The sequence below is a fragment of the Schistocerca nitens genome, chromosome 5 (assembly GCF_023898315.1).
Source record: "Schistocerca nitens isolate TAMUIC-IGC-003100 chromosome 5, iqSchNite1.1, whole genome shotgun sequence".
Taxonomy (NCBI): Eukaryota; Metazoa; Arthropoda; class Insecta; order Orthoptera; family Acrididae; genus Schistocerca; species Schistocerca nitens.
The window spans coordinates 580,045,501-580,072,796 of NC_064618.1; the positions used below are offsets into that span (position 1 = coordinate 580,045,501).

General features: G+C 40.2%; 1 protein-coding gene across 5 annotated transcripts in view; it reads right to left on the reverse strand.

Moving 5' to 3' along the window:
* Positions 1 to 27,296, reverse strand: part of LOC126259698 (ras guanyl-releasing protein 3-like) — a 439,537-nt gene that overhangs the window by 105,625 nt on the left and 306,616 nt on the right. For all 5 annotated transcript variants that reach the window (XM_049956665.1, XM_049956666.1, XM_049956664.1 and 2 more), the window contains one exon: positions 11,036 to 11,279. In XM_049956665.1, coding sequence (XP_049812622.1) covers positions 11,036 to 11,279 — 244 coding nt within the window. The remainder of the gene's footprint in view (positions 1 to 11,035; positions 11,280 to 27,296) is intronic.

Sequence of the window (27,296 nt, forward strand, 5' to 3'; positions counted from 1 at the left end):
GGTCTTTTAAAAATTCCTGTAGGAAACTGGGCAGACAGTCATGGAAGCCACACATCTAGAGAGTACAGAGGATACCAGTCTTCCAGCAGGTGTTGTAGGCTTTCTCCAAATCGAAAAACACAGCCACAGTCTGGGATTTCTGCAGCAAACTGTCCATTACATGGTGGACAAAGTGACAAGATGGTCAACTGCAGAAAGATGTGCTTGAAATCCACACTGAGCAGTGGTTAGTAAATTGCAAGACTTGAGCCACCATATCAGCTGGGCATGAATCGTATGTTCCATCACCCTGCAAACAGCTGGTGAGAGAAATGGGACAGTAGCTAGAATAAAGGTGTTTGTCCCTACTGGGTTTAGGTATGTGTATGACAGTGGCTTCACACCAACGTGTGGGAATTGTGTCATCTGTCCAGATGCAGTTGTATGTATTAAGCAGAAAGTACTTGCCCACAAGAGAAGGGTCTGCAACATCTGAATGTGAGCAGCATCTGGCCCTGGGGCAGAGGATCAGAATGAAGTGAGAGCATGATCTAGCTCCCTCATAGTAGAGGTGGCATTGTAACACTCACGATTCGGAAAAAGAGGGTATTGCCTGAGCCTTCTCTGCTCATTTCTGATGGAGGAAGGCAGGGTGATAGTGGGAGGAGCTCTAAATCTCCGCAAAATGGCAACCCAAGTCTTTGAGATACCAAGAGGGTCCACAATGACATGGTCTGCTACTGGCAGGCAGGAAATTAGAGAATGGATCTCGGTCCCAGAGAGTCATCTCAGGTTGACTCACACAACAGAAGAGCACATGGAACTGTTAAAAGAACTAGTGAATGAAATCCAGCTGGCTTTACTGCTATCCCAAAGAACACAAGAACACTGTGCATGCATCTGTTTATAAGGAATGCAGTTATCCATCATAGGATTATGGTTAAAACACAGAGACCACATCTCCATCTGCAAATTGCATCGCAGCATACCTCAGTCCACCAAGGGACTGGACACAGCATGGTAAAGGGGAAGTGTGAGGAATGGAATGTTCTGCAGTGGTAAGGATAATGTTTATAAGATATTCCATATAGTCATCACAACTGGGGAAATGTTGTTTGTCAAAGGTTGCTGGGGAGGAGTAAAGCCTCCAGTTGGCCTTAATGAGCTGCCCTTTGAGTGTGCACAAAGGTAGGGTAGGAGTCAGCAAACGGATAGCACATGGGAAATGGTCACTTGAGTATATGTCAATGAGAATAGGCCACTTGAGATGGCAAGCTGGGCAGTGCAGAAGAATAGGACCAAATGGGACTAGGTGTGCAAGAAGTCTGAGAGGAACATTGGGGAAGAGGTTAAGTTGATTAAGAAGGTAAGCCAAGACGGCACCTCTCGAACAGGTTATGGGAGATCACCAAAGGGGATGGTGTGCATTAAAGTCACCAAGCAGCAGAAAGGGGTAGGGTAGCTGTCCAATAAGCTGGATGAAGTCTGCCCTGGTGACATCGAAGGATGGAGGGGTACGGACGGACGGTACAAAGGGAAAAGGTCAAGTGAGGAAGCAAAAGGCGAACTGCAACAGCTTGAAGATGGGTAGTCAGGGAGATGAGCTAGCTATGAACATCATCCCATATGAGCAGCATGACTCCTCCATGCGATGGAATGCTGACCTTGGGGAGGGGTGTCAAAACAGACTGGGAAGAAATGTGAAAGCTCAAAGCAGTCGAGAGGACCAATTTTGTTTCCTGAAGACAGAGAACAAGTGATGCTGTGATTCTAAAAGCAGCTGTAAATCCTCTTTGTTGGATCAAAGGCCATGAATATTCCATTGGAGGAGAGTTGTGATGAAAAATAAAGGGGAGTCACCTCAATGACTGCTGAGAGCCAGCCTGTGAAGACTTGCTGCTAGAGGGCACAGAGGCCAAAGGATCCTGCTCCATGAAGTCCACATAAGCTTCGGCTCTCTTCTGCTTCCAGCCTGTGGAGTCCAACACAGAAAAATGGTTGGTAGCATGCACTGGCAACATGTAGGCTGGCTGTGTGAGGGTATCATGTGATGATACCTTCGAAGAGGACCTTCGAGTCAGCAAAGGAGAAGACCATTTGCCTTTGTTGGACTTCTTCAAGCCTTTCTGATTAGCAGAGGAAGACTCAGGTGTTGGTTGGCAGGAGGGATATAGGAAGTCTTCATGGGTATATTCCTTCTGTCCTTTCCGACCTGCCGGTTGTGTAGCTGGTGTCTTCACCACATGAGGTGAGAGTTTGATGGCTTGATGCACAGCTGGATGAGGAGACAGTGATGCTACCATGATACTAGGTGATTTCACAAAGTCAGAGCTGAATTTGAGATTGCATCTCTCTGTGGCCATGTCGTTTATGGAGCGAGATGTAGCAAAAACAGTACTGTAAGTGCCACACAGCAGAACACAGAATTTGTGACTAGCCGATAACTTGTGAGCAACCAGGTAAGGTACCTTTTTCTTTGCCCAGATCTATTGGACTGCCTGCTCATTGAGATACATGGGACAATCTCGAGAGGAGGTGGCATGGTCCCAATTGCATTTGATGCAATAGGGAGGAGGAGGCAGAAAATCACCATCATGTGCATCCCTGCCACAGGTTACACATTTGGCTGGTTGTCGACAAGACATCTGAGTGTGGCTGACACTGATAGCAGCACATTGGGTTCAGAATGTACGCTCGGACTGTGATAACTTTGTAACCTGCTTTGATCTAGGATGGAAGCGCCACGCTATCAAATGTGAGAAAAAGAATGCGTGTGGGCACTAAGGAGGCATCTACCCTTTTCCTCACCCATAGACAGCAGTGACATCTGATCAGAGAGACACATTTGGATTTCAACCTCAGTCAGATCGTCAAGCAGCCTAGTGTAAATAAAACCAAGGGAAAAATTTAGAGTTCTATGGGCCTCAACATGAACAGGATAGCCTAGACAAAGTGAAGCGGCAAGCAGTTGTGCTTGAGAATCGGAAGTAGTCTCCAAAAGCAAAGTGGCATTGCGTAAACGAGAGCAGCATTTCACAGGGCCAGCAATTGCATCACAGCCTTTCTGAGTTAGAAACAGTTTACTGTTCCAAAGGACTGACCATCTTCGGTATGTGAAACCACAAGGAACTGTGGTGCAGCTGGGAGGGCCTTTGAATCAGGAGCTTCATTCTGTTTACATTTGGTAATTGTCGGCTACAAAGATGATGATTTGCTCATTGTGAGAAAATCCCTCATGATTGTGAGTTTTTCCGAGGGCACACTCCTTCTAACTGAACGCGCACCAGTCTTAGGTAATTGTTCACTCCTCAGATCACACCTCTAAACACCTGACAGAGGGACCAATTGTCAGTTTGGAAAGGTATGAGATGAGGCAATCACCCCTCCCTTGGCCTGGCCTTTACCAGGGGAAAAGAACGAACCCTACCTGTCAATGCGTGGCTGGGAATTACACGTTGCCCAGTCACCTGTTAAGTGTCAGATGCGTGGCCCAGCCTTCAGGAGCACACAAGGAGGAAGAAGAAAAGAGAGGAGCCTCAAATGCTGAAGTGGAGGAAGGACAGGAGAAGGTGAACAACGAAAGAAAAAAAAGGAATGTGAGATTGTTGCTATGCCAGCTAAAGACAGAGCGGAACATTCCCGGAAAACTCCAGACATGTTCCCCATGGGAGGGGAAAAAGAACAGCAGTAAGATAGACATGCAATGCAGAGGGGAAAGGTTCTGCAAAGGCTGGACCCCATGATAGCCAAGCACAAACCTGCCAAAGAGTGGCTAGCCCCCTGGGGGTCAAATGTTATTCTGACATATATTTTAATTTTTTTATTTTTGATAAGAGATATGGATGAAAATAAATGTCAAGAATTAAAATTTTGAGAAGTGTTCCATCAGTACAATAACAGACCCACTCCTATAGACAATGAGATGGAAATGAACTGAAAACGATCTACAGGAAACCAGGTAAGACAAATAAAAATCTTCTAGTATTTATAATTATTTCTGCCCATTAATGAATATATAGTGCAACATCAGTTTCCTTAAGATTTACCAAAAATGCATTTACAATAATTAACATTCAGTTTTATTGTTATCACTGTTTTGAAAGAGATACATTACAATATTCTTCGTATATCCATAATTGAAACGGATGACTTAGGATGTCAGCTAGTATAATATATGTTAAAAATGACGAAATTCCTGCAGCTGTATTAAGGTGTTGGTTTTATTGGCAACTAGTTTCGATGTTGTTACAACATCGAAACTAGTTGCCAATAAAACCAAGGGAAAAATTTAGAGTTCTATGGGCCTCAACATGAACAGGATAGCCTAGGCAAAGTGTTGTTACAACATCGAAACTAGTTGCCAATAAAACCAACACCTAAATACAGCTGGAGGAATTTCGTCATTTTTAACATACATTACAATATTGGTTGCTTGTTTGGGATGAAATATTATATGTGTATCTTATATGGGAAGTAATTAGGTTTGTCTGGTTATCATCTGAGCTGTGTCTGAGTTTGGATCCTTGATTAACATGCTTGTATCATCAGCAAGAATTAATGTTTTTGAACTGACCTTAAAAGTCATTGGAACATCTTTTATGCAGGTTAGAAACAAGAATGGATCCAGTACCAATCCTTGTGGCTCTTGACATGTTATACTATATTATCATATTCTGAGGTCATTACCATGCCTGAGACAAAGTCTGTTAATGAGTCCCTGTTCTTTCTGTTAAGATTCTGTCCATGTAAGAGGACTGCCATTAAAGCCATAACACTTAAGTTTGCAAAGTAGAATTTTGTGATCTACAGAATCAAATGCTCCAGCAAGGTCATAGAAAGGTCTGCAGAAATTTTTGAAAGAGCAGGCAAGATTGTAATGTAGATTTTTTTTATATCGCTGAGTTTGAGAAAATATTCTGCCCCAAGAATTAAATTTGGTAGGAAGTGTACAAATATTATTACACTTCAAACTAATGATTCTATTCAATCAATATTTTTTGATGGGAGACAGTGTGATACCCATCAGATAATAACTTTTCAGTAATATGTCAAAGCACATTTTTATTTTTATTTCATATATTGGTATTTATTTAGCTTCATTTATACAGGGTAGGTCCAAAAGGACTTTACAACTTTGGAGTTATATAGAAATTTATTGAGATGACTTACAGTATTGGTAGATGTATTATGTTGTTGGCTGTGCGGCTATGCCACGCTTTCTGAGGTGTCTTGTCGTGGCTTGCGCGGCTCCCCCCGTCGGAGGTTCGAGTCCTCCCTCAGGCATGGGTGTGTGTGTTGTTCTTAGCGTAAGTTAGGTTAAGTTAGATTAATTAGTGTGTAACCCTAGGGACTGATGACCTCAGCAGTTTGGTCCCATAGTCCTTGCCACAAATTTCCAAATTATTTTGTTGCAAACAACCTCAAGTTTCATGTGAATGTGTCAGATGTCATTTTGGTTTGAAGTGACTACAATTTGTGATGTGATGAACATCCCATAGGTAATCAGTTTTGTCCTGCACTCGTTACAGCAAATCTGTCATAACCCATGCAATGGCAACATAGATTTGATTCTCCTAGGTTGGTGAAACTGTTTGGTAGGGGAAGAAAATACACAGTCTTTATTGAAAACTCAGAGAAAGAAATCCAGTAGTGCCAAGTCCGGGGACCACGGTGGCCATGCGAGGTAACTGTGAACACACAGGCTTCCTGGTGATTTATCATGTCGCGGTGAACCACCCAACACAATACTGGTGTTGAGAGTAAATTGTAGGCCTCCTTGGAAGTTCTTTAGTATATCTGGTGTGAAATTTATGCTGAACAGTTGTTGCAGAGGCCTATTCATGAAACCAAAACACACAGTAAGCACACTCCACACCAGTGAATGCAACCATTTTAACTGTCTTTACATCGGCGGTACTGGTGCTGGGATGGGATACTGATGGACTACGTAAATCAGGCTTGAGGTTGTTAGCTGCAGAATGACGCACCTACCAATTCTGAAAGTTATCTCAATAAATTTCTATATCACTCCAAAATTTTAAAGTCCTTTTTCACTCACGTGGTATAGGATGTAACTAAATTCCCTTTACAAACATTGAGGATAAAGATGGTTACGCTGAGCATAGGAACTCATGTAGGGAAACATACCATATTCCCACTACACACAAAATACAACACCCCACATTCAGATCTCCCACATTTTTTTTTCCACTGACTAGGGTATTATGTACATCATTCACTGATCACTTGATGTTCCATGCCCTGCCCACTATAGGACTGTTTACATGCCATTCAGTTGAGTTTCTGATCTGCCCAGAGAGGTTTGTACCTGCTGTTGTACTTGTGGTCTTAGTTCATTCTGTACTGCTGTACATAAGTAATCATTCACTACAGTACAGATTGCAAGCTGTACATACATTTCATTTTTACTGTTTTATGTTGCTATGATGAACTGCATGTTTGTAGAATACCCCTACATAATGTCGTTGTACAGTGAAGTGTGGTGTAATGGGAGGGCTGCTTGTCAGCTATATGCAGAGCATTTTTCCACATCATCAGACATCTTCACGTTCCGCCTATGTTATGGTGTACTGGCAGGCCTCAGAGATGGGTACATTCATCACCAGAGTACATTCATCACCAGCAGAGATGACCAATGTGTTCCACGGTGGTGCTGCACATCGGAGTTTGAAGAGGCTCTACTTCATGCAGTGGAAGAGGATGTAACAATGAGTAAAAAATATGTACCTGGAAGACTGAATGTGGATCACCAAACTGTTTGCCATGTTCTGCCTGAGCTGCAGCTACACCTTTACCATTCCCAGAAGGTACAGTCAATGCAATCACATGACTTTGCATCATGTGTCCACATCTACAAATGGTTCTTGCACCACCATGTGGATGAACCTGACTCCTCACATAGGATCCCTTTCACAGATGAAGCCAAGTTCACCAGGGGAGGTGTTCTCAATTCCTACTTTCTCAGTTTCCACAAGTCATGTGGTCTGATGAAAGCCAGCATGCTGCACACCCCACATGGGTTTCAGAATGATTTGGTCTGAAAATTTGGGCAGGGTTCCTGGATGGACATGTGACTGGGCCATATCTCCTTCCACCACATCTTTTAGGTGCTGCATACTTGTGATTCCTTGATGGCATACTGCATGGGCTCTTGGAAGATCTGCCTCTGCAAATGCATCAGAACATATGGTTCCAGCACGATGATGCACTAGCTCATTTTTCACATGCCGTCTGGGATCATCTGGACCAGCGATTTGGGTAACAGCAGCTAGATCACGGTTATCTGATTGTATGGCGGCACATTCTCCTGATTTGAATCCACTAGACTGCTACCTGTGGGGGTCACAAGAAATTATTGATTTTCAAAAACAATTTGGCATCCGAGGAAGACACACTGGTGCAGGCTATGGCTGCAGCAGATACTAGAGGACCAGGGCTTGGCAAACATAGTAGAGAAGTAGTGTATCCATGACGGGATCAGTAGTTGTCACATTGAGCCCAACTTGTAAGTGGATCCAGATGACAAGCAGCAGGAGTCAGAGAGCAACGTGTGTTGTGGTATTCTGCATTTATCAGGAAAATGATATGTTTCCGGATGTGAGTTCCTATGCTAAACATAACTGTTTTGGTCTCCACTGAAAGTTCTGAAAGTCTGTACAGGGAATTTAATCACAACATGTATATTTACTTCCTACATTTTTTGTTATATTACTTTTTTATTACATGGCCTGGAATTACATCCTCATATGATTAAGTCCAATGCATCCAATGAGTCAGGCAATAGAGCCAGAGCATATTTATAAAATATATTTTATTTGCATGGAAAAAAATACTAAGTTAACACTGAAAATGAAAAATCTGAAACAGAAAGACAAGTGAGCACAATCTTACAGGACATCGAAATAAATTCTGTTGCACACACACACACAAATCCAGAATGATTAAGAACCTTCAAAGAGGAGAAATGGGAAATATATTTTAAAGAAACATTTAGTCAACTTCGATGGCATGTATAGCGCTTTGTTTGTTTAGAAAACGTCAAGTGTGATCATGTCAATGGATTTATTACTTTATCTTCATGCCTTCTATTTTTTATGTTGACCTTCATACAGCGTAACAAAATATGTTTTGAAAGCTAAATTTTCTGCATTATTTGAGCAAAGTGTAAGGCAGTGCCAGAATTCAACAGGATGAATTTATGAAGCCTCTTTAAGCAACCATCAACTTGGCCATTAAACTGACTCTTAACAACCTATAACTGGAAAAATGATCAGTGTCTCCATAGTTTGACACATTATGTGCCAAGTGGCCTGCAGAATTTATAATTCGATGATGGCATACTGCATTGTGTCGCACTCTACATAGTTTGAGAAGCTCTCAGCTCCTGAAGACACGGAATTTGCATCCATAGAAGTGGGCTATACATGATCACAGTATGAGAGTGAGTTTTCTTCAGCATCTACTATAATCACTCTGCTATACAAAACTGCATGTAGTCCCAGGAAATTGTAACAGGTTCTCTTTGACTACAGACAAATAGTGCGGCAAATTAATACTGTGATTAAGTTGTGCAGTAGCCTAACGGTGTCTTCAGTGGAAATGAAACCTAGTGTTGGCAAATATGTTGCTGCCACATTTATGTTGTGCTTGGAATTGGCACTGGGCTTCTCATACTAGGATGTTGAGCTGGTTCTTTTCTGAATTACGATAATGGCTAAAAAAAAAAAGGTTATGATACAATGGATAAAGCAATGGTATTTCTGGTTGCACTTATCAATGTTCAATAGAATCATAACCATGTCCGCAGCTTGTGGTCGTGCGGTAGCGTTCTCGCTTCCCGTGCCCGGATTCCCGGGTTCGATTCCCGGCGGTGTGAGGGATTTGCTCTGCCTCGTGGTGACTGGGTGTTTTGTGATGTCCTTAGGTTAGTTAGGTTTAAGTATTTCTAAGTTATAGGGGTCTGATGACCATAGATGTTAAGTCTCATAGTGCTCAGAGCCATTTGAACCATTAGAAATGCATGAAGACTCTATAATAAATCAAGAAAGCTGTACATCAGATTCCAGGCTGCGGAAATTGATATGGATGCCTGTGCCTGGCTAATACAAGGCCAGAACATCTAGGAGAAAAATGAGATTATGCGGCTCATGGTTTCTCTGTTGAGGAAGGCTGTGAATATCTTACCAATGTAGTCAAATTCTCAAGTGCTGGAGCACCCTACCGATTTTTTGTCTCCTACAATTATATCTAACACACGTTACAAAAACTGCCCAAATGCACACAAGTAGTGGATTAAATAACGCTCTTTATCAATAAACTGTAAAATTGAAAACAGCTTTAGCCGTCTCTAGTTTGACTGTAAATTATTTACGTATAAGTAAATAGACGGGCACTGCAATATCGTATCTGTTGATTAGAATTAACCAGCATTTCAAGGCGCAGCCTAAAGGTTAACTACTAGTACGTTCATATCAACAGTTCTAAGAAAGTTGTCCGCCATACTCGAAATGCTCTTTTCAAATTCTGTAACAAATTATTGACAAATATGTTTTGTGGTTGTTCCGCTTCAGAGACCACAGCTTTCGAGCCGTCCTTGCAAGTGAGTGTGAAGTTTGGGTACAGTCTAACATTACAGTCACACTTCGCCTCAATTTTGTTGCCTACCACACCAGCAGCGCCCTAAGCGGCCAGTAACTTAAACTGTGAGTTCGGCGCGATCGTGAAAGCGAATAGTGGTTGTTTATTTTGATTTCTACAATGGTTTTTACAAGCTGGAGCGTTTGTAGCGCAATAAATTGCACCAACAACAGGAAGATGACACCACAGCTGTCTTTTTTTACGTTTCCTAAGGATCTTGAGAGGTATATACCATCATGTTACTAAACTGTATCGTCAGGATTCACTTGCAAACTACATGTGTATTAATGATTAATGTTTCGTTTTAGGAGCAGAAAATGGTTAGTTAGTAGCAGACCTAATGAAAAAAGACCCAGTTTAACTGTATAATAATATTAAGTTTTGTTCGCTACATTCAGAACACAGCCAGTTCATGAACGTAGACAATAATAAACTCGTGTAGAATGCAGTACCCACACTAATTTGACATCCCAAATAAGCCACCTCAACTGACGATGAAGAGGAAACTGCCACAAAGATTCGACAATCCATCTAAAGCTGTAACACAGTCCTATGAAACAGAAGCAGCCAGTTCAACTCTCCATGTATCAGTGCCAAATTCGTGTGAATCGTCAACACAGACATGCTTTGACGATGAAGTGGTTAGATTAAGTGGAGTTATCCGTGTCTTACAAAAGCGTTTGGTATGTATTTCATTCACTTCTGTTGTTAGTCACTTAATTTTTCTTGCTTCCTTCGTGTGATGACATTGTTTTGTTAGCACCTTGTTCACTGACAGATTGTCTGAAAATTATTCAAATATTTGGTTTTGCGTGAAATTTAATGTAAGCAGCTCATTATAATGTTTTCAACATATTTCTCCCACTATTTGGCTGTTGCTTGTCCCACTTAGAATAATATAAAGATGAAGGCCGTACTTCTGGCAACAGGCGACAACAATGACAAACAGAGTAGGCCTACAGAACGATAAATGAGCTGTCGATCGCTTTTGCATGTAGGGGTACATGTCTGTGTTTCTTACGTGTGAATCTGTGTGTTTATATTCTTTTGATATCAACGTGGTAAATTACAATTCTATCCAATGTCACAAGTGTTTCTTCACGAATATGTTGTAGCTTGCCACTCGATTCACGGTTTTTGTCCATACTTGCGCTTATTTTAGAATCATTTTTAGAAACATATATGCCTTCTGATACTACACAAACCCATAGAGGAAAGAAAATAACTCAAATATTTCGTAAATTACGTAGGAAATGGATGCAAAACAAACATTATGCTTACGACACGACTGACGTTCATCTTACTCGCCGCTTGGAGCGCTAGTGTCTCTCCATCTGTCAAACGGTAACAACTTTTGCAGCAGTGAGTGTCGCAACTGAGACTGTGGTTTAGGTGGTACCTGATGGCATGGCAGACTCGCAGCTGCAGGCGCAGCTGCGAGCAGTTGGCAGCGCTGGGAGAGTCGAGGCTGCGCGTGTGCGCATGCGTGCAGCCGGCGCGGCGACAGGGTGCCTCCTGGGCGGCGCTGGCGTGCAGCCGCGTCAGCTCGCCTGCCAGAGACACTGAGGTCGTGAACCAGCGGTGCATCAGTAGCAGCACCTTCGCCACTGTCTCGCCCTCCTGCCGCAATGAGCCATCTGACTCTGTACAACAGCAAAAAGTCACTTCAGTCTCAAACAAATAATACCTAGACGCTCACAACAGTTACATTAATCATTCACTAGAGAGAGACTGATGAGTTGCAATACTATAACTACATACAATATCTGTAATGATAATGCATATAATAAAGATACTAACAGAATGTCTGTACATGTTTTGCAGACTGTGCTCTTACAAAATAAAGGGTCCAAGCAGCGTATACATTTAGGGCGACCAACATTTGACCAAAATTTTAAGGGAGGTTTGGCCACAATAAACTTCCGCTGCACACCTACGTCACATTTTCTTGAAATGGGCGACAATGGAGATCTAAATACAAATAAACAAGCATAGTTCGCAAAACTGGGAGAAAATTTTTAGAGTGCAAGAGCATACAATAACACCCATTTGTGGCGTAAATTGACGAAAGAGTATTAAACTCAAGTATTATAAATACGTTTGTTATAGTATGTTTTCTGACATGTTCCAGACCTACATGGTTCCCTTCATATTTGGGTCTACAGAAAGAAAAATGAATCTAATCCAATCCAACCAAAACAGTTTATTTGTTCATTGCGTGTAATACACAAATATAATTACAATGACATTTAACAAATTTGCACCTAAGTGTTGTGTGTACCCTACAAGCACTTATTTATAGGAACAGCATAACTCTGAAATTCTTTATCTTCCTACACAAATTTAAAATTCTGTGAAGTGATAATCGAAATTGATTTCAGTCAATTAATAGGTTCAAACTGCTGCTGTTTCTCTGAGCAGTCCACTTACTGTTGATAAGAGAAAAGACTCTTTCGAAGTGTTGCGTTGTCTGAGTCAGTTTAGAACGAGGGTGTTTAAACATGAACGTCTCTGTAATCCTTTTTCACGGGTCCTTAGTACTTCTGCTTGTTGTTTGTACCACACCTGATTGGTACGAGGTGACTACATTGCTGTTTGCCAGCACTGATGGAGAAACAAGTTAACATTACCGCTCTCATGACGCCTCTAGACACGTAGCCTCTGTCATTCTTTCTTCGATCCTCGCGTTCCCTTGAGCCAAACTATCTTCTTCGCTTAGAAGCGCGAATGGGAAACAGACTATACGTCGACAATAGTGTACATTAATATATGAAAACTTTTTGAGAACAATCGGCCATGGAACTTGAACTATCGATGGTACTTCGCAGAATTAATATTTATAACAGTAATAACTGACGAAATATACGGGCGAAACAGATGGTCGGTAAGGGAGCCAGGGGGATTAAAACAATATGGCTATAATACGGGAGATCCTGGGAAATATGGGCGAGTTGGTGACCCTAGATACGTTGAAAGAATCAATCTACGCCTCCTGCAGGTCACTCAGATCAAGATATCACACGTCATTATTGACAATCCGCGCTTTGTGCACACCACGGATATGCAGCAGGGCCGGCTGAAGGTAATGCAGGGCTCGCAGCACTGATAAGCTATGAAGGCTCTATTCAGCAATATGTACCAGTAAACAAGTTTTTTTCCCATATGATATTTGAAGGTGATGTCTAATTACATTTTACCTTACCATTTCAGTCAGTAAAAGACGCTGTGGATCTTGATTTATGAACCATTATATGACAGAGATAATGGTAATTTCTCAACACACCAAAACTTCCCATCTCAGTTGACTCTTATTACTTCCACTTGCATACCAAACAAAGGTACAGTGTGTTAACTGTAAGGCGGCCAATAGCCAGAAGGGATTGCAGGGAGTGGAGCAAGTAAGCAAATCTAATTATTTAATTAAAATCCACATGATGACTCCTAAAAAGAAGCAACCGTTACCCAGTTCGAGAGCGACCACTTCGTAAAAAGCCTTCCTCCCACGCTGGTACAAAGTCTGAACCCACCTAGTTTATCAAAAACTCCCCCTCTACCGGAGCCAATTGATACTAACTGAATACGTTTTTCAACGGCCACTCCTGTGCCTAATGGGGTGGATACAGGCGCTGGCTCCTTGGTCACGAGAAAAGTTGGTAACACGCATATTAAGGCAGTCTCATATTTTTTCACAAATCGAACGGATAAAACTCCGGCCACGTCTAGCCTCATCCTCACTTGCTTTTTTGGCCTCGTCAAGATCAGATCGTGGTAGATACGAATTGTTCTGCATAAGACAAAGGAAATGGACCACGAAGACAATAGTCTCAGTATGACAAAGGAGATGGACCGATAGGACATTAGTCTCAGCATAAGGTGCCCATGTTTGTCTGTTTCATACAGATATGGTTAGCAAATGTTGGCAAGATAAGTAAATCAGGCGTTCCTGGGTGCGTTCAGCCATGTAGTGTAGGATGTTAAATTTCACCAATCGCTCCGTGAGGGTATTCAAACTTCACCACAGACGACGCTGTCATAACACTCCATTACGTTCCTTTTCCTTGATAACTCACAGCCACGCTGAGTAAGAATGTGTGTTGGATGTTCGGTTCTTCACAATTTGCATCTTGTTCTTTTCAATGTTTTCTCTATCCTTCGGCTCCGACTATTAACATTACAGTGCGTTAAAGTGCGTACTTCAAATTAGTAGCAGGCTTGGGTCAGAAACCATGATTATTGTGCCAGTTACCTCACCCATGGAGGGGTCAGACCATATTTCCAATGGTTAATTAAGTTCTCTGTGGAAAATCTGCAAGAATCATTTCGAAGAAATACTTGCGACAGTGCTGTTATTTGTCAGCGATTTACTTTCTATGTAATGCTCATCGTTTTTTAACAATACAACTGTGTTGCTTTTCCATATGTCGATCTTATTGTGTTTATTGAACCTGCTATACTGATAGCTCCTTGTTTTCTGCTGAGTAATTAATCCAACCATCAAGGCCGGTTAAAGGCTCAAGCAACACAAGCCACCGCTGTCCGATGCCAGGCTGAAAGGGGCGTCAGATGCACTGCAACTAAAAGATTTCTATGCAGGACTTATCATAATTCGTAGTGGCCGCTTGGGGCGCCATGCTTAGAGGGGCGCCATGAGATTTCACTTGCAGGATTTATATGCAGTGCGTATCACAATGAGTAACGATAACTGACGTGGATGAAAGGTACGAGGGAAGATGGGGGACGATAAGTGGCTTGTGTGAAAAAAATGTTCTCGGGTCAGGTGTGCCAGCCATGGTCATATACTGGAACGAAACCCCATACCTACAAGTAGGAGACGCTACTGACTGCCAACTGCCAGCAGTTTTAGCAGATAGCCATAGCTGTCATCTTACCCAGCACGTAGGAAATCATAACGTCAGTTATTCAAACCAAGCCACAGTTCAACAAGCATAGTGTTTCATCTTATGGCTGTAGCATAGCTCTGTGTTGGGTATTGTGAATTTTTGTTATTGCATTTTATAGGCTTCTTCACAGTTATCAGGGTGTTTTTACGAAACAAGAGTGATTGTGATAAACCGAATGAATCACAATTATCGTAATTACATTATTACTCTGTAACGAGCCGGCAGGGGCCAAGGGTCCGTTATAGCAAAATACTCAGAAAGCGTCTCTGAACAACTTCTGTAAGTTTGTGGGTGGATTTCTGGTTCACACTGTATAAACAAATCAGAAGTTATGTTACAGACTGCAGTGTCGTCCGTAACTCATTGGTAACCGACAGCTGAGAAAGCACAGAAGAGAAGCTGTAAGCAAAATTATGCTGTAGCTGTGAGTTACTTTGTTAGTCCGATCTAGGTATAGGTAATGAGGGAACATACAGAGGCCAGCGTTACCCATTAAAAAAGTATTGTTACAAACAGTTACGGTAGAAACTAGTTAGTGTAGCAATAAACTGCATTTGTTAGTTTCTTGCACAAAGTGATGCACATTAGTGATGGGGAGAACCGAGAAATGTTGTAGGCTTAATGGTTCTTTATTTACGTGACCATTACGACACTCCAACCCCATTTCTCGATACCAGTAATATCGTACTACTTTTCTGCGAAGTAACAGACATATTTTTGTGACAATATTCACATTTGGTTTTATTAATGTATAGGTACTCCGATGTGTCGATATATTACAGTGATATGGTTCTTGTGTGTATTCATTTCTGTGAGACTGTCATAATCTTTGACTTACTTGTAACCGTTTTGGCGCGAATGCGCACAGAGCAGTCTTTGTTTCACTTTGCAGAAGTTAAGTTGTTATTTCGCTTTGTAAAAGAACAGTCAAGTCTTGTGTTTTGGTTAAAGTGGAAATTAAATATATGAAGATTGATACAAAACTGTTTTCTTGATGATGTGACAATTAAGAAGAAGTATATATGAATTTACAAGACGTTTAATAAAAATGTGGATCGTGAACACCAAATCAAAAATTATTTCTACCATACCATTGTTCTGATCTGGGATTGTTTGATTATTAAGAATTTCCTGAAAAACGAATTTGTTAGGTCTTCAGATATTGCTAAAATACAGATTTGGACCTTTTAGCAGTCAAAGTGGAATCACCCTAGAATCAACAAGATGAGCCATAACAACTTCGACGAAATCTACGTGGGAATCCATTCAAGATAAGTGCCAAAATTAATGACTTTTTTATAGTGGCTTCATTATTTCCATTCTGATGATACCATCCACAATCAATAACATTGTTGTTGCCCGATAAAGCGAACATATGCTGCATGAGCAACATTATTAATCCGATTTCTAACCTACTTTGCAAGTGGTGGTATTGTTAGAATGTATAATGGCGAAGGCAAGAACATCCAAGACGAAGTTCACTAGGGCTGGCCCTCACAGGCGACTGACGGACTCAAAGCGAGGACTGAAACAAAAAGCCAAGAAGACAGGTGTTTCACAATTAGTGGATGCACTCATTCTTTCCAGACATTTCAAGAACTGTGTTATAAAAGACGTAATGCAGATCAGGGCTATGAAAAGCTAGGTGGGTTGGTCAAATTTCGACACACGAACACAAAAACAAACAAGTGGCAGCTGCATTGACATGTCCCAGTCGCTTCTGAATCACATTATCACTGGTGATGAGACTTTGATATCACATTTCTCACCTGAAACAAAATGCCAATCAATGGAATGGCATCTTTCGCAACCCTTAACGAAACTGACAAAAGCAAAACAAATTTTGAGCACCAGAAAGATTGTGGCTATGGAGTTTTGTGATCGTAATGGTGCCCTGCTCATCGACTACATACCTAGATGTGAGACTATAAATGCAACGGCTTGCTCTCAGACGCTTCAATGACTTCGCCGCGCCATTAAAATCCTGCGGTACTGATTGCTAACCAGTGGAGTCATCCTCCTTCACGATAATGCGCGTCCGCATGAAGCGGGTCTGACATAGGACTTGCTTCAGCGCTTTCCGAGGGCGTTGTTTCAACATCCGCCATACAGTCCGGACTTAGCCCCAAGCAACTGTCACTAATTCCCCAAAATGAAAGATTTTTTGAGTGCACAATGCGACAGAAGTAATGATGAACTTCAAGAAACTATTAATCAGTGGTTCAACAGTTTGTTGGAAACCGAGTATGCAAAAGGCATAGAGAGGCTGGTATAACAGTACGACAACTGCCTAAATTTGAACGTTGACTGCGTAGAAAAGTAGCTTGGGTATCAAATTGTACGTAAAATACAGCAGTTGACTGTCGCCTGTCGACAAGCACGCTTCAAGCGTTCTCATTGGTATCTGTTTGCTACATAGCTTGGCACCACAGTTTGCTCACGCCAAAGGAAGTGAAACTCATATACGGACTTCCGGTAACACGACCTTTGTTTCCTGCCAAGTCACTTTGAGTGCTACAAGTTTATCAATCCTTCATCATCTCGTATTTTTTATTTATTTTTTATTGGATGATTTAGATTCTTCCATATTTGTTTTCGTCTTGTTGTTGTTGTTGTTGTGGTCTTCAGTCCTGAGACTGGTTTGATGCAGCTCTCCATTCTATTCTATCCTGTGCAAGCTTCTTCATCTCCCAGTACCTACTGCAACCTACATCCTTCTCAATCTGCTTAGTGTATTCATCTCTTGGTCTCCCTCTACGATTTTTACCCTCCACGCTGCCCTCCAATGCTAAATTTGTAATCCCTTGATGCCTCAAAACATGTCCTACCAACCGATCCCTTCTTCTAGTCAAGTTGTGCCACAAACTTCTCTTCTCCCCAATCCTATTCAATACCTCCTCATTAGTTACGTGATCAACCCACCTTATGTTCAGCATTCTTCTGTAGCACCAAATTTCGAAAGCTTCTATTCTCTTCTTGTCCAAACTGGTTATCGTCCATGTTTCACTTCCATACATGGCTACACTCCATACAAATACTTTCAGAAACGACATCCTACACTTAAATCTATACTCGATGTTAACAAATTTCTCTTCTTCAGAAACGATTTCCTTGCCATTGCCAGTCTACATTTTATATCCTCTCTACTTCGACCATCATCAGTTATTTTACTCCCTAAATAGCAAAACTCCTTTACTACTTTAAATGTCTCATTTCCTAATCTAATCCCCTCAGCATCACCCGATTTAATTTGACTACATTCCATTATCCTCGTTTTGCTTTTGTTGATGTTCATCTTATATCCTCCTTTCAAGACACTGTCCATTCCGTTCAACTGCTCTTCCAAGTCCTTTGCTGTCTCTGACAGAATTACAATGTCATCGGCGAACCTCAAAGTTTTTACTTCTTCTCCATGAATTTTAATACCTACTCCGAATTTTTCTTTTGTTTCCTTTACTGCTTGCTCAATATACAGATTGAATAACATCGGGGAGAGGCTACAACCCTGTCTCACTCCTTTCCCAACCACTGCTTCCCTTTCATGCCCCTCGACTCTTATAACTGCCATCTGGTTTCTGTACAAATTGTAAATAGCCTTTCGCTCCTTGTATTTTACCCCTGCCACCTTCAGAATTTGAAAGAGAGTATTCCAGTTAACGTTGTCAAAAGCTTTCTCTAAGTCTACAAATGCTAGAAACGTAGGTTTGCCTTTTCTTAATCTTTCTTCTAGGATAAGCCGTAAGGTTAGTATTGCCTCACGTGTTCCAGCATTTCTACGGAATCCAAACTGATCTTCCCCGAGGTCGGCTTCTACCAGTTTTTCCATTCGTCTGTAAAGAATTCGCGTTAGTATTTTGCAGCCGTGACCTATTAAACTGATAGTTCGGTAATTTTCACATCTGTCAACACCTGATTTCTTTGGGATTGGAATTATTATATTCTTCTTGAAGTCTGTGGGTATTTCGCCTGTCTCATAAACCATGCTCACCAGATGGTAGAGTTTTGTCAGGACTGGTTCTCCCAAGGCCATCAGTAGTTCTAATGGAATGTTGTCTACTCCCGGGGCCTTGTTTCGACTCAGGTCTTTCAGTGCTCTGTCAAACTCTTCACGCAGTATCTTATCTCCCATTTCATCTTCATCTACATCCTCTTCCATTTCCATAATATTGTCCTCAAGTACATCGCCCTTGTATAAACCCTCTATATACTCCTTCCACCTTTCTACCTTCCCTTCTTTGATTAGAACTGGGTTGCCACCTGAGCTCTCGATGTTCATACAATTGGTTCTCTTCTCTCCAAAGGTCTCTTTAATTTTCCTGTAGGCAGTATCTATCTTACCCCTAGTGAGACAAGCCTCTACATCCTTACATTTGTCCTCTAGCCATCCCTGCTTAGCCATTTTGCACTTCCTGTCGATCTCATTTTTGAGACGTTGCATGGGGGCTTAATTATAAAAGATGAAAATAATTTTAATTTCTGCTTTAGTAGCTGTTTGTCCGATTACGAAGTCTCGTAAACGGTTGGCCCTGACTAGTATTATTACGCAATCTGACTGCTTAGAACAATAACAAAGAATGAAATGGAAATTTTCATTAACACAATTAATTAATTAAGTCCCCAGCAACTATAAAAACCTACGAAACCAAAGCACAAGTGTAACTGTTCTGTGTGTGGAAGTATGACTCAACGTACGCATCTGGCACGGTTCTTCTTCAATAACACAAGAAATTTTAAATATCATTTATACTGAATTAAAGAAAATAAAAATACCATAATTACTCAAGAAAATCAGAATTACACTCTAATACAAGAACACAAGCCAGATGCTTTGTTGACTGAACCTGTAATGACGCATTATTTAAAACATGGAAATAATGAAAAATAAATCAAGTTTCGTTACCTTCATATATTGACCAAAATCACTCTAATCATTACAATATATCTCCACACCGACTCGCTATTACCACATCTCAACAAGAACTTTTCAGTATCACATCTCAGCAAGCACTCCCTACTAGCACATCTGAACATGAACTGACTACTACGAGTCCTCGACAAGCACTGCCACTACGACATCTCAATAATCACTACCAGTGGAGGCGGCGGAACAATGCTCTCTAGCGATCTCTGGCGCTGTGGCTCAGTGTAGCCACCTTTCATATGCCCTTCCTCCACGGCTAGAATTTGATGGTATTTTTTGCCAGCATTGGTGGTGAAAATACCACCAAATTCGTCAAAAAAATACAGACAAAAATAAAAGATAATATTAATACGTAAATATCATATAACTAGATAAAATTTTGGCTTTGCACTGACCTTTCAATAACCTATTATATAGAATACAGTAAGCAATACAAATTCTTTCATACATGTGACTTTACATAACAGTTTACACAAGTATTATGTGGTTAAACAGTTCAATCAATAGCGTCAGCAATGACGAATATGTGCAGGTAAGAGTCTCATAACTTTTCACAAACAGTAATACACAAAAAATCAGTTTATACAAATATTCACATAAACGCTTTCCATAGCCCAAGAATAAGCAGTTGACAGTTCCAGCAGTAGCACCCAGCAATGGTCAACAGGTGCAAAAACCAACAAATGACATTTTTTTAGTAGAAACAGTCCATCAGTGGCACCCAGTAATGTTGAATTGGTGCAGACACCAACAAGTGACATCATTTCAGTAGAAGCAGTCCATCAGTGGCACCCAGCAATGTTGAGCAGGTGCAGACATCAACAGGGAACACCATTTCAGTATAAGCAGTTCCATTAGTGGCACCAGCAATGTTGAACAGGTGCACACAGCAACAGGTGACATCTTTTCAGTAGAAGCAGTCCATCAGTGGCACCCAGCAATGTTGAGCAGGTGCAGACACCAACAAGTAACACCATTTCAGTATAAGCAGTTCCATTAGTGGCACCAGCAATGTTGAGCAGGTGCAGACATCAACAGGTGACATCTTTTCAGTAGAAGCAATCCATCAGTGGCACCCAGTAATGTTGACCAGGTGCAGACAGCAACAGGTGACATCTTTTCAGTAGAAGCAGTCCATCAGTGGCACCCAGCAATGTTGAGCAGGTGCAGACACCAACAAGTAACAGCATTTCAGTATAAGCAGTTCCATTAGTGGCACCAGCAATGTTGAGCAGATGCACACAGCAACAGGTGACATCCCTTCAGTAGAAGCAGTCCATCAGTGGCACCCAGCAATGTTAAGCAGGTGCAGACACCAACAAGTAACACCATTTCAGTAGAAGCAGTCCATCAGTGGTACCCAGCAATGTTGAGCAGGTACACACAGCAACAAGTCACATTTCTCAGCAGAAGCAGTTCCATAAAATTCAGTATCACTGATCACACTGTTCATCAGAGTTTATAAGCAGAAATTAAACATGTCCTAGTGGCACCAATCATGTAGAAAAGGTACACGTAACAGTCCATAATTTTTACAATCACTGATCACACAGTTCATCAGCAGAAATTAAACATGACTAAATGTCACACATCATGTTGAAAAGTGCAGCACCACCACTTTAATCAGACAGTTCAGGCATGAACAATAGTTTGAATACACATACAATGCTTTTACACTAAACATACAAATCATAACAAACACACAAATGATATCAGATAATTGTCCTATTAACTATTACAATACACAAATACCAGTAAACCTATAACATTTATGGGTGTCAGTGCAAGCCACCACCAACAAATAAAATAATATTTTGGAGATAGGTGGGTAGGATTAGGAAAGGAAAACACACAAAACACACTCACTCATCTTTCATCCACATTAAGTACTACTGTGTAATTGAATAGTGTTAACTGTGTAAATGTAACTCTGTCCAAGATTTGATGTTTATCATGTGTACCAAGTAGTAGTGGCAGCAATGTATAACAGTCAATAATAGTTAAGTCAACGTCATAGTCATCATGTCAAGACCAATGTTTGCCAAGCCAGATCAAAATGTACGGTTGCTGAACAACTGTCAGTGAGCCAAGATATGCACATGCTTCCTCTCTCAAAAAAAAGTATATACTGCTTTGTGATTTGACAAAGTGTGTGTGTAGACAATCTTCCTTTTACTTGAGTGTTCTAGTCTGCCATCTTCATCCTCCTTGTTCCATATGGACCAACAAAAAAAATATGCTCCTCACTTACTTTACCTCTTATCCACCAAAACTCCAATAATCATCAGCATAATCTCAATACTTCACTAATACCTCTTCAATACGTCGATACATATAAACCTTATCATCAATATCATTTACCTTATCTCTTGTCCACGAAAACTCCAATAATCATCACTTAATCTTAATACTTCAATAATACCTCTTCACTATGTCGATATATATATAAACCTCAGCACCAATATCATTTCACTTCCATAACAACTCTTTCCTCTAGTCAGTCTCCTCGAACAAGTACAGACAAATCCTAGTGCAAACTTCAATTCATCATCCAATACAATCCGAAGACACAGTGTCCACACACAACCTCTGTGTAATCCATCTGACCCAAATTTTCTACTCATTATAAACTATAAGATACATTTTGGTTCCTTGTCCATCATTAAATAAAAGAAATGCATACATGACCTCTAACAGACTTAGTTCGAATAACTCTCAGTAATTAAGTACGATTACGGAGTGTGAATAATCATAATATTTCACAGTGTGTACACCACTTCAAGAATTATGGCAAACAGAAGCAAACATGTGGAGAATTTTTGTGTCAAGTGTCACTTCCTATTTCAATTGCTCACGAAGAATGCAGTGTAATAACTGTTAATGGTCTAACCTAGTTTTGGTATGTCATGTCGTTAGCTTCCTTCCTATTAGCATAAATTTATACAGCTTCCATAAAACCTCAGCTCATGTGACTTCTATGAAGTTTCTTGTACTCATGTCGTTCGTCGAATTATAGCAGTTCATTTTCTTATCTTAAAAATATAAGGCACTGAGCATAAGCAAAACATGCAATAGCGAGTAAATATACCAGTAGAGAACAGAATGTCAACAAGTGGATGCAGCACAATTCTTACAACGAGGCTCTGCCAAGCGAACAATCTATAATTAATACCACAGTGTAACCTAAACTCTATGTTCGTACACTGTACATCATCATTGCTATATTCTAAATTGAAGAGTAGTTATGACAACAAAACAGAAATGTGTAAATATGCAATCCATACAAAAAGCAGCAAACATATATCTTACGTAATAAACAAGTCATTAGCATCATATCAGCATAAGCAAATAAATGTTTATATGTTATCTTAATAAGTAAACATGAAGGCGCAAGCAGAGAAATCACAAAGTGTAACCTACATACATAACCATATCAGCACAATTAATCAGGTGACAATTACAATTTAAATAAATAAGCACAGCAGGCACATAATTAAAAAATATGACATCAGTGAAAAAGCAGTGCAGCCAAGCAATGCATAATACAAATAACAACCCTGTTCATTAGTCAATCATTGTCAAAATCAGTTAATGTGCGCAAGCACGTCGCTTCACTATTAAATTCATAGAACATGAAATTTAGCACAAAGTATGAATCACGTAATCGCGAGCAGCAAATTACGTCTAAAGTACGTACCTAAGTGGAAATATGTTACCTGAAAAATAAACTCAATTAATCGTTACCTTTTTGGTTTTTTTTTTTTTTGAAATTACATTCTTCCTGAAATTTTCTCCATAGCAAGTCCTCTTAACGTCGGACACACATAGAATTTACCTAAAGGTCTTAAATATTTTACACAACCGTATCCTGAAAAATACTGAACGTTAATAACATAATTTATAAAGTCACCATAGCTTTATACTGAATTTAATCCGAGAAATTAGACTGTTTATTTGTTTACGTCTGTCAGTGCATTCGTACTGAGCGCTCGATCAGCTGTAGGCGCGTGACGTAGGAGGTGATTGTTTGCGGTCAACGACAGCCTTGTGCGCCGCGCAGACTTCACTGTTGCTTTGAGTATCTGCCGCCGCCAAAACATAGCGCGGTATCCTTGTACTCTCCGCATGTTTACGTATAACTGTTGGTTTCTCTAAAGTATGTCATTCCACAAAAATTTTAACGTTGCCTGTTGACATAATTTGCATTTGGCAAGAACAGATCGAATACGTTTTTCCATTTTACTGAAGTAGCAATTTTCTCGTAATTTATGAAAGCATTTTCTGGGACCAAAGTGTGCATAACTGAAATATGTAAACGAGGTGTGGCCAAATCATTCAATCTAACAAAGCGTCTAAGAAAATTACAAACACCAAGGAAACTACGAACATCACGTTTTGTGGTAGGAACAGCATAATTACGAATAGCGTCTAGTTTCTCTGGATCAGGAAGAATACCTTCTGTAGAAATAATGTGACCGAGAAATTTCACCTGAGAACGACCAAATTCAGATTTTTCCACGTTCACTGTCATGCCAACTCGTGCAAAAATACGTAATAATGAATCCAAAATTTTGTTATGCTCACTCCAAGAACGTTTAGCAATAAGAATATCGTCAACATATGAAGTAATATTGTCACGAAGATAAACAGGTAAAATTTCATTTAAGCTACGCATGAATGCTGCAGAAGATACAGTAAGTCCAAACGGTAATTTCCAAAGTCACTTTTGGGTAAAACAGTCAAATCCGGTTATTCTTTACCTACTGTCTAGATAGATGGATAGTAGAAGAGTTGTTTTTTATAGATGCAAAGAATAGTGAAAGAGTAGGCAGCGGTGCAGAAAACTAAAAGGGAAATAGCACCACTACAGCTCGGGGCCCTGTGAACGCTATGGCACATATTCACTTAGTGTAGTGAATCCCCTGAGGACATTAATAGCCGCACATAATTTCCCGTTTGTGACTTTGGCAAATTCGGCGGAAGTGCATACATAAATTGATCTAACCATGCACATGGATGTATGTCATTCTTAGAATTACGGAAGATCTTAAATTTCCGAACAGTCAAAAAGTGATTATAGTCAAAGTTTTCGCCTCGTGGCGACAAAGACCTACCGCGTCTGTCCCAGTCCCAATGTCGATTATTGTCAAGTTCGCGCGCCTGGCGCTCTCTTGTTGCATCCCGTAAATGAAACAAATTACTTTCTTGAAACCCCTCTGCTATCTGTGATTCTAAATTTCTTCTACTGTCTTTTCCTACGATTTCGCCTTCAGTTTGTTTGACTTGCATTCGTAATGCCTCAAATTCCTTTTTAACGCGTTCATTAAATTTTGCCGGATTTTCAACATGCTTATTTATGTTCTGGTACTCTTCGGTTTCTGCAAATAGCAATGGTGCTGTATCATCTGAATCTCTGTCCCCATTTAAACTAAGATTTGTCAATTTATCTGAAATTTCCTCAACTCTTTCCGATGAATCACCTAATTGTTCTTTCTGATTATTTACGTCTTCCGTAAATGTCGCGACTCGGGTTTCAGTGTTGACACATTTGGTAGTTAACTGTTCATATTGTTGTGTTAGATTATTTATTCTGTCATTTGGTACGGATTCCTCGATTCTCTCAAATATTTCTTTCTTATCGTGTGCACGTTGTAAATTTAACTCTGAAAATTTTTGTACTATCACGCGATCTCTTTCTTCCTGTTCTCTATCCCGATCCCTTTGTCTAATCTCTACTGCAATTAATCTATTATTGTGAGAATTCAAAATCGGTTGTACTTCTTCTCTGATTTCTTTCTTTAACTCATCTTTCATATTTTTGAAACATGTCCCTATTCGTGAGTCTAACCGTGTTTCCATTGTTTCCAACTCTGTTTCTAAACGTGTTGCCACTGTTTTTAATTCAGATCCTAACCGAGTTTCCATTGTTCCCATCCGTGTTTCCATTTGTGAGTCTAACCGTGTTGCCAAAGTTTCCATCTCTGTTTTTAATTCAGATCGTAACTGTGATCCCAAATTTAATATTGCACTCATCAACTGCTCCGTATGATCTGGTTCGAAATTCTTTTCGCCCCTAACATTTCTCGCAAAACCAGTTTCCTTCGTCATAGCTGTAAAGCTATCTGTGTTCGATACTATTACAGAATCTTCTGTCGTTAATCTCGTATTCTGTGAATTTTCTGATTGAGAAAAATTTTGAAATGGTTCCGGACTATTTTCCCGACTTATTACATTGTTTTCCACTTCATTATCCATCATACTGTTTTCCTCTGTTAGCGAGTTCGCCATGTTAACAATTTCGTCATTCTCACTATCCATCATTTTTGCCTTTTTTATTGATCGCGTGATCATTTACAAAATATACAAAACTCGTCACTATAAAAAAATTACACACAATGACACTTTATCATCAACAATATCATTCACACGAGATGTTTCCCTCAAACACGATCATCGAACAATTGAAATAATTGCACTAATTGTCAAACCCGTAGACAAGACAACAGAAATGAAATTTTGCAAAAAAAATACCATTAGAAGAATGACAATTACCAGATCTACACATGCAATATAGACTACAATTACTAAACTACAAATTACTACAACAATCCTACTGTCTACTATTTCTACAATCAGAAGAATTCCAAGGGACGATCCGAAGCAGCGGTCGCCACGTGCATGGGGGCGTAATTAAAATAGAATGCAAATAATTTTATTTTATTTTTTTTGCTTTAGTAGCTGTCTGTTCGATTACGAAGTCTCGTAAACGGTTGGCCCTGACTAGTATTATTACGCAATCTGACTGCTTAGAACAATAACAAAGAATAAAATGGAAATTTTCATTAACACAATTAATTAATTAAGTCCCCAGCAACTATAAAAACCTACGAAACCAAAGCACAAGTGTAACTGTTCTGTGTGTGGATGTATGACTCAACGTACGCATCTGGCACGGTTCTTCTTCAATAACACAAGAAATTTTAAATATCATTTATACTGAATTAAAGAAAATAAAAATACCATAATTACTCAAGAAAACCAGAATTACACTCTAATACAAGAACACAAGCCAGATGCTTTGTTGACTGAACCTGTAATGACGCATTATTTAAAACATGGAAATAATGAAAAATAAATCAAGTTTCGTTACCTTCATATATTGACCAAAATCACTCTAATCATTACAATATATCTCCACACCGACTCGCTATTGCCACATCTCAACAAGAACTTTTCAGTATCACATCTCAGCAAGCACTCCCTACTAGCACATCTGAACACGAACTGACTACTACGAGTCCTCGACAAGCACTGCCACTACGACATCTCAATAATCACTGCCAGTGGAGGCGGCGGAACAATGCTCTCTAGCGATCTCTGGCGCTGTGGCTCAGTGTAGCCACCTTTCAACGTTTGTATTCCTTTTTGCCTGCTTCATTCACTGCATTTTTATATTTTCTCCTTTCATCAATTAAATTCAATATTTCTTCTGTTACCCAAGGATTTCTATTAGCCCTCGTCTTTTTACCTACTTGATCCTCTGCTGCCTTCACTACTTCATCCCTCAGAGCTACCCATTCTTCTTCTACTGTATTTCTTTCCCCCATTCCTGTCAGTTGTTCCCTTATGCTCTCCCTGAAACTCTCTACAACCTCTGGCTCTTTCAGTTTATCCAGGTCCCATCTCCTTAAATTCCCACCTTTTTGCAGTTTCTTCAGTTTCAATCTGCAGTTCATAACCAATAGATTGTGGTCAGAATCCACATCTGCCCCTGGAAATGTCTTACAATTTAAAACCTGGTTCCTAAATCTCTGTCTTACCATTATATAATCTATCTG